This window comes from Dreissena polymorpha, chromosome 4, assembly GCF_020536995.1.
Source record: "Dreissena polymorpha isolate Duluth1 chromosome 4, UMN_Dpol_1.0, whole genome shotgun sequence".
NCBI classification, from domain to species: domain Eukaryota; kingdom Metazoa; phylum Mollusca; class Bivalvia; order Myida; family Dreissenidae; genus Dreissena; species Dreissena polymorpha.
In genome coordinates this window covers 36,730,788-36,740,044 of record NC_068358.1, presented here as the reverse complement: position 1 = coordinate 36,740,044, position 9,257 = coordinate 36,730,788, and the positions used below count along the sequence as shown (strand labels likewise).

The 9,257-nt window shown below is 36.0% G+C and overlaps 1 protein-coding gene across 1 annotated transcript; it reads right to left on the bottom strand.

Annotated features, from left to right (window-relative positions):
• Positions 1 to 1,620: 1,620 nt before the first annotated feature.
• Positions 1,621 to 5,181, bottom strand: LOC127879386 (ras-related protein Rab-9B-like). Its single transcript, XM_052426169.1, has 2 exons — positions 5,036 to 5,181; positions 1,621 to 3,407 (listed from the first exon to the last, which is right to left on the bottom strand). The coding sequence occupies exon 2, from the start codon at positions 3,393 to 3,395 to the stop codon at positions 2,784 to 2,786; it is 612 nt and encodes a 203-aa protein (XP_052282129.1). The 5' UTR covers positions 3,396 to 3,407; positions 5,036 to 5,181; the 3' UTR covers positions 1,621 to 2,783.
• Positions 5,182 to 9,257: the final 4,076 nt, after the last annotated feature.

Sequence of the window (9,257 nt, the reverse complement as noted above, 5' to 3'; positions counted from 1 at the left end):
TTATTTGTAAGTTATGAAGGTAGACTAACACTAAAAAAATATGGTTAGTATCTGAAAGCATTTTGGGGGAAAAAATCAAGAAAAGTGTTGTTTTAATTAAAATTCATCACTCCAAGACCCAAAACCTCGTCAAAACTGAATGGACATTAACGAAACTCAACCTTGATCTGTTGGTCATGTAGTTAGACTCACACACCAACAATTAGGTTACTTCTACAAGCGTTTATAACAAAAAACATTCCGGAAACGAATGACGGACAGATAGTGCGACTACTACAGGCAATCCTTACGAGGGGGGGGGGGGGGTCATTAAAAGGGCTTACGGCTGCCAAATTGCCAGTAAGCTATGGAACTTTATCATTGACCTCGCACGATTACTCTGCGCACATGTGTGAAGTTTATATATACATGTATTCAATACCTGAAGTAGCAACAGGTAATATGCAAATGTTGCACGTTTACCTTAACCAGGGCAATCTCAAGAATAGCTCTTACTGTTGGGTTAAAAATCGAGCTAAAAAACTTAAAATTCTCAATTGCAAAATCTCCAATACAACCCTCTATCCACATACCCAGTTTCATCAAACTAGCTTATAAACTACTTTTAGATTATGGCAGGATCCATAATACAATGTAGTTACTATGGCTGAATGGATATATAGATTTTGTAAAAAAAGAAAACAAGTAACACAATTTTGGTTTTCTAATTTGAATTTGTAATAAGCAATAAATGTTCAACAATAAATGCACATCATGATATTGTTTATAGACGATAGCAAATCTGCTATCAATATTAATATACAAGTGTGCTTAATCAATATCCTTTCTATGAATTTTTACTATCTACTTAACCACATTCACAACCGGCCATTATTGTTTTCACTCAAGGTTACAGTCCTATCCCGCAGTTCATATGACTTCCTATTGTTTAGTGTTCCACTTACTCCTCTGTTCTAGTCATATTTATTTATCATAATGATTACTATCATTAGTACTGCATACATATCCAAAACCAATACTACATCTAAGTACATGAATAATTAACACTCTGTACCACTTCTCTGTACTACCACTACAATGTTTTACAAAGTCTGGTCATTATCACTTTATCTTGTTACTAACTATCAATTTGATTATTATAGTCAGGAGGGTTAACAGATCCTAAACTGCTCAAATATGCAATGTTGAACAATTAAATATTGGTGCATTCCTCATTTTGTTTCAGCTCAATCAGACAAAAAAGATTTGATCCACTGATTCTGTGAAAACCGGACTTAAGTTAATGTATGTGGGTAAGTTATATTAATAGATTAGCCTGTACAGTCTGCACAGGCATATCAGAGATTACACTTTCTGCATCAACTGGGTGTTAGTCTATGAGAGACCTCCTTCAACAAAATTTGCATGAAAATGGAAAGTATTATCACTGATCAGCCTGTGCAGATAGCACAGGCTAATGTGGGACAATACTTAAAGCACATGCATTAAACCCCGATTTCACATAGTGCAGCTCATTTGTTGTTCAAGCCAATGATCTAGAGCTAAACAGATGGAAACTGTGTCTTCCTTTTTTGTTCTCCTCCCTTCTACTGCTCTTCTGGACTAGTCAACACAAGAAAGTAAAAAACAAATGTATTTTAATACAAAATGAGAAAAACCTTTTGATAGTAAAAAAAACCAACCTTTATAACATGTGTTAGTTTTTATGAATAGGAAATTCCTTGAATTTAGCAAATTATATAAAAACATCACATGAATTTTCCATCTTTAAATGCAGTTCCTTGTCCTTATGTTTTAACAGATTTTTCACTTAGTTAGCATGCTTATCCTAAAAGTAAGAACCAGTGCACCTATTTTCCACTAAAAATATTATGCATCATCATGATAAATCATGTTTTATCATTCAAATAAATATCCCAGTCTTTCATATAACTTCAACTCATCTGCACAGTTAATGAATAATTTATCCCCACAATCCATAGTTACATCTTTTAATGGTTATTGCATTCTTCCTTGTAATAAATAAGCAAATATAAGCCTAGCTTTGGAAAAACAGGGCTTAACACATGTGTGAACAGATTTGTCACAGATTTGCCTGTGCAGTTTGCACAGGCTAACCTTGAACAACACTTTTTGCTTTCATTGAATTTTCGTTTAAAGGATGTCTCATCTTAACAGAAATCCAATTTAGAAAAAAGTGCCCTTTACTCAAATGCATTAAGCCCAGTTTTCCCACAGCGCATCTCACATCTAATGACAAAAGACTTGTAACATTACTCCTCATTACAAATCTATCTCAAGTGAAGCAAAAAAGTATGGATTTTTAAAAATAAATTTAATATATTTAACAACAAGTTCATATTGCTACACATACACACACATTTGACAAAGAAACATGATTAGGATAGACATTTAAACAAGCCGAAGGTAAGAAATATTCAAACAAATCAAAGGAACTTGTCAGCATGATATAATAAATATGCTATTTCAAATAACATGTGACTATAAGTTTCACTTAGGACAGAAAACACAGGGATGTTTTGTGCGTTGTTCTAGGAAAACTGGGCTTAATGCATATTAGAAAAATATTATTCCAGATTAGCCTGTTCAATCTGGAAAGGCTAATCAGGAACAAGATTTTTCGCTTAGGCTGGATTTTTGCTTTAAACGATAAAAAATCTAAAAAAGGAGAAAATATTGTAACTAATTAGCCTGTGCACATGCATTAAGCCCCTTTTCCCCAAAGCATATAATTTTTAATCAAAAGCTGATGAACAGGCAGACTAATTGCAGCAGCCTCCTGATTGCTTTGTTTTCCGTTTAAGATCCACTGTGTGACCATGTTGTGTCTTCTCCTCTATCTGATCCTCTAGCTCTTGCAGTCTCTCAATTGCTGCTTTAAATGCAGTATCCACATTGGTGGAGTCTTTTGCACTGGTCTCAAAGTAGGGACAGCGACCATTCTGGCCACACCAGTCCCGCACCATTTCCTCGTTTACAACTCGATTTTCCACGTCAACTTTATTACCTAAGATAACAAATGGGAATGCGTTTCCATCCTGAATGTCTGCATAATACAAAAATTCCTTCTTCCACATGGACAGGTTTTTGAAACTCTGCATGTCATCGACAGCGAAGGTAAGCAAGCAACAGTCTGCGCCACGGTAGAATGGGGTACGCAGGGACTTGAACCGCTCCTGGCCAGCCGTGTCCCATATCTGCATTGTGTATGAATCATTGTCTACAACGACGTCTTTATTTAGGAACTCCACCCCTATCGTATGAAAGGACTGGGAGTCAAACTTGTTGCTGACGAAGCGGTTCATCAGGGAACTCTTTCCAACGCCTCCGTCTCCCAGCAAAACCACCTTCAAAAGTTTGGACTTCCCGGCCATTTCTTCCAACCACTGAAACATTCCATTAAACTGGTTAATAACATGCAAGCAATCACATTTAACTTAGGCTTAGATTTTAGTAAACAGTTTAATATACAAGTAAATCTTAATGACTGACATCAATCTGTAATTGAACTTTATTTTTTACCTATGTACTGAGTAACAATTTAATAATTGTACTTTATGACCAAGCATTAAGCTCCCATGCCCTTTCTTCCAACAAATGAATCAAACCATAAAACCCGTTAGTATTCTGAAAGTATTACTTTAAACATATTTTATTTGCAAAAGCAAAGAATGACATTCTATAAATATATATACAATTATTTACTATAAGCCCAAACATCAATAATGGAAAAAAAGTTAGACCCAAATATCTACAACATTATCAGGGACTTTCCATTGTGATAGTTTGAACATATAACGATGGTGAAAAACATACATAAATAAAAAATCAAGTTGTTTACAAAATATACAGTTGAGAATATGAAATGCAATATTATAATTACATTGATTTCATTCGGAATATGATGATATAGTACTATTTATAATACTCTGCAATTAAAAAATAATTGATCAGTCATGGTGCTCAAAATTTCAATACATTTGTATCTTTTTTTGTAGTTTTTATATTTCAGCAGACAAACAGGAACAAAATGGGGGAGATGCAAATTTTACAAGGATGCAGCATAAAATGGAAAATGGGCCCCATTCTGTGTCAGCTAAATCTATATTTATTTATACTTATGAATAAACTATAGTTTTTCATTACCTGTTATTAAACATTCCCATACTTTGAAGGCATAGGGATTTCAAATATTGCAAAAAAGTCAAATAAACCTCTTAATATTTCTTATATTTTGGGTGTGCATATACATGAAAACAAAAGATGTCAATAAATCATTCAAAAACTGATTTTCAGAGTAAAACTCATTTTAACTTAAAGCTTAAGTGGATTTGTCATTAACTTTGTTTCATATTTGCAACCAAAATAACTATAATTTAATAACCTTAAATTGTAGTATACCTGAAATCTTGTAGCTCCCATTTTGGCAGCCTCTCTTTTAATTTTTAATTGTTTATTACTTTTAACCTCCATATCTAAATCTATATAAGATACACGATTCATTATGATTTCTAAAACCTCCACCTTATTCACAATAAAAAATTACAACCGAGTTGAGCAACAATTAGAACACAATTAAAACTTGCTTTAGGTAAATGCAGTTTTGTTATATTGAGTGTCATTTATCTTATTGACAAATGATGTAATTAAATGACAGACTATGGTATTGTCTTTTTCAAGCCTAAAGCAAACATTTACAACATTGGCTGATTAAGTGTGAAGTTATGAAATGTATTGCCATGGACACATGGCCTGATGGATGGAATAAAGTAAAAACAAAATATCGTCATCCCCAGAAGTGACTAACCGAAGAGCTACATTAGTATGATTACTTGTAAGGTCTTTAAAACATTGATCACATAATAATTTCACAACTGGCAGCTACGTTGGTTGTTTTCTTACGCCCCACCCACTTTGTTTTAGAAAACGTTTTACAAAAATAAAGCTTGAACAATAGTATTTCTTTCCAGTAATTTAGTTGAACCTCTATTTTCATGTTAATCGAATCACTTACCAGAAGTTTAAGCCAATAACTTATTTAAATTATCATGATTTTTGATCGATTTCGTCTCCCATTTATTCTGCTAAATGTTTACACATTCGTGACGTCACCATGGTCATATGACTCTTCACGTGAGCTAAAACGCATACATTCTACATGTACTATTTGGGGGCGTTGTCAGCGGATTTTCCTATATGTACGATAAATGTTCTACATCTACATCTACATTGTACATCACTGCAATCACGCATGATTATTATGCGACGGGTGGTGAAAGAATAAGAATAATGAATGAGGGACAGTAAAGTAAGAAGAGCTTGATAGTTAAAAGACAGAAGGAAAGTAAAGCAGAACACCAGCTACGTTTCGCCCTTCTCCCTCATGCCTCTCCGGCTACGGTGGCCGCTGAGAGGATTGAACCTCAACCGGCACAGCCACGAGGGGTCATTAGGAGTTACTTTGTAGTATTTCCATGAGGTCGTTAGTTATCTTGTAGACCATTGTCAGCTTAGCTTTGGTTCTTCTGTACTCTAGAGTTTCCCACTGTAGGTGTTCGAGCATTGATGTGACGCTACTGGTATTGTGATATCTGTTCGTCACATAGCGGGCTGCTCGTCTTTGGACCATCTCCAGGTCATGGATCTGCTCCTTATGGTATGGGCTCCACACAGTGCCGCAGTACTCTGGGTTGGGGCGAACGAGGGAAAAGTATGCTGCACCTTTTACCTCCTCGTTGCCTATCCGTAAGTTCCTGCGTAGGAAACCAAGGGAACTGTTGCCTTTCTTGATCACTTTTTGAATATGTGGCTTCCCGGACATGTCCTTTGTTAGCTCCACCCCAAGGTATTTTGATGCGTCTTCACATGCGAGCGTGTGGCCTTTGATGGTGTAACTGTATAGGATTGGTGATCGCTTTCTGCACACTCGCAAAATGCAGCACTTCTCTGGGTTAAAGGACATTCCCCAGAGCTTCTCCCAGTCCCACAGGCGACGGAGGTCTTCCTGAAGCACTTCACTGTCCCGCTCCGAGGATATTTCTCTGTATACTACACAGTCATCTGCGAAAAGCCTAGTCTTGGAAGAGACTATAAGGGGTAGGTCGTTAATGTAGACAAGTGAGAGGATCGGTCCCAGAACGCTTCCCTGGGGCACTCCACTGACAACTGGGGCGGGATCTGAGATTGCTCCGTCGACAGCAACTCTCTGTGTTCTGTCTGTCAGGAAGGCTCGGATCCATTCCAAGGTCTGGCTGCGTTGCGCTTTGCTGAAGTCCAGAATGGCAAGATCATGTTGTTTCCCTTTGTCTAGGGACTGACTTCAGGAGTTCGTCCGACAGAGTTAGGAGTTGCGTTTCACAGCTCCGCCTTCTTCTGAATCCATGCTGACCGTCAGTAAGGATGTTGTTCCTGTCCAGGTACCCCATGACATTGCTGACAATGATATGCTCCAGCATTTTACAACATATGCAGGTGAGTGATACTGGGCGGTAGTTGCTTGCTTTGTACCTGTCTCCCTTTTTGAATATTGCAGACACTGTAGCAGTCTTCCATATATCTGGGATGGATCCAGCTGACAGGCACTTTTGGTATATAAGGGAGAGGTATGGGGCGCACTCATTTGCCAGTTTTTTTAGTACCCTTGCTGGAAGAATATCTGGGCCCGATGCCTTTTGGGGGTTAAGCTTCATCAGCAGCTTCATCACTCCTTGGGTCGTAACCTCGATATGTGGCATGGTTGGTGCTGGTTCCCCATCTAGTGTTGGGCTGGCATAACAGTCCTCGTCGTTGGTGAACACTGACTGATATTGTCGGTTCAGTATGTTGGCCTTGTCTAGTGGGTCGCTGTATAGCCTGCCATTTTCTTTCAAGGGTGCCACCCCAGAGTTATCCTTTCTAGTCGACTTGATGAAGTTCCAGAACCTCTTCTGCTGGTTGACTTTCTGGTCGTGTTCTTGGTCGTTCATTAATATTGCATGTTAAATATTGATATTGCGCTAAATAGCATGAACTGGACCTCCCTTATATTAAGCACCACTATTGTGGAATTTCAATCGCTGTAAATTCTGTTGTTGTTTGGTTGTAAGTTTCAAGTTCAGGGGGTGGATCGTACGCAAGTAACTGGCGTGGCGTAAGTGAGAAAAATAGTAACTGGTGTTCAAAATGGCGGTTAACGGGTAAATTGTGAATGTTTTCGTCGGAGATTTGAAAGGTTTGTACATTTACGATACTTATTCGACATTATACTTTATATGCGCAGGATGATCTACTGATATCCATTTAACCTCGGTATAAATCCTATTGATGAATTATTAATATAAAAAAGTTATTGTAGACTTTATGCACAAGATTCTCATTGTTTACGATTGACACGGTTCATTGTATATGCATTTTTATGCCATATATAAGGGTTTCTCGGCAGTTTTTATGGAAAGGTGGACTCAAAAACCATTATAGTTTACCTTTTATGAGCACCAGGATACTTCCAACAGGCAATCGCAATATATGCATCAAAATTCGAAAATTAAACCCATTTTAATAACTGGTGAGCACAGAACCCCCACTTTCATCAACTAGTGTTTATTCAAAAGTCACAGAAAAAGGAAAACATAATAAAATACGCATGTTTATATTTGCGTTTTAAATACTAGTAAGTGATGCGTTACTATAATTTGTGAAGTCAGACGGTGCAAAGACTATAAATCTTCCTTCGGGAACATCATAACGCATTATTTAACTTTAATTGCAGTTTTTGGATTTCTCTCTCTACAGTATGCTACAAACAATAATGTTTTAGAAACCATGAGTTTGACATAAGAGCTCCGCACAAAGGAAAGAAGGGAACGATAAGCAACCTCGGTGGAATTCCGAAAGGCGTTCAGTCGATTCGGGAACACTTCAAAGTTAATGAATAAAAAATACTACCTTCTTTAAGACTTGTCATTTCATCTAATGATTTAAACGAACTCTAAATAAAACAAATAATGCTCTTTTCATAATAGCTGATTTAAAGTGACTTTGACATTAAAAAGGGATTCATATTGACAATGTTGTTTTAATCATAAATAAATGATTTTGTATAAGCAAATAATAAGTAATGCAACGGATATCATTTCATGTTAGCAGTATTTGAACATGACATTATTTTAAAATACGAGTTGTTTACCCTTTTCTGAAATGTCAACACTTTATATAACCGTACTAAATTTATAAATAATTGTCTTATAAAAAAGTCAGATATGTGTTTGTAAAGGTACTATCGAATGTAATATAATAATATTTATGTTAACAACTATTTTCGTAAGTTGCTTACCTGCCCAGGGTTAACACAAGACTGCTAAGCAAGTGTTTGTATAACAGAACAACTATACGTATTGCATAAAAATGCAACATTTTTCAATATCGTTTTGTGCGGTTCAGATTGGGTATGATTCAACTTCAGGAACAATGCCGGTTGTAAACCAGTAGCATACAGATTTATATTTTATTCTTAATCTAAACTTGGAAAAATGCGTATCACGCTGAAACGAGTAAGAACATGTAATTGTTATACATGTACATTACAATTTCAGCCTCATTACAATTTTAGGTGATAAAATGCAAACGCATTGGTTAGTGGCTTATTTAGAGAGTAAATGTACAACCCTGAAGATTTGAACAAGTAATAATGACTTAATATCATTATGGAATATGACCCCTCATTTTTCTCCAAACAACTTATCTCCGCAAATAGTAAATGGAGAATAAACCACACTTGATATATGTGTTTATAGGTAACTTCACAATTGTCCTTGGTTAATTAACCATGATGCTGACATCTGTTTTGTATTTATTAATAAAAACATTTTCAGTGATTGTGTTGTTTAAATTTACCATTTACCATTTGGTATTGTGCTTTTTTTGGTTAAGACTTGTCTAAGTAAAAAGGAGTATTTCTATATTTTATTCCTTACATTGTTATATCTATGAATACACTTTAGTTATCACCCTTTAAACCAATATAGGAACAATATTTGTCTCCCGGAAATCATGGAAAAGCTTTGTCAGATAATGTGCATAAGAGACAAATAACAACTGTCAAGATTCAACGAGGCCGTGTTTTCTTATTTAAAGTGTTCTCAGAATGTTGATCAGTATGAGATTAAATATTTGTGTGACACGGTAAATGTTGTATTACCCGTTTTGTGGCTTAAATCCGCGAGACAAGTACAGCGAACTATAAATATTAACGTTTTTTT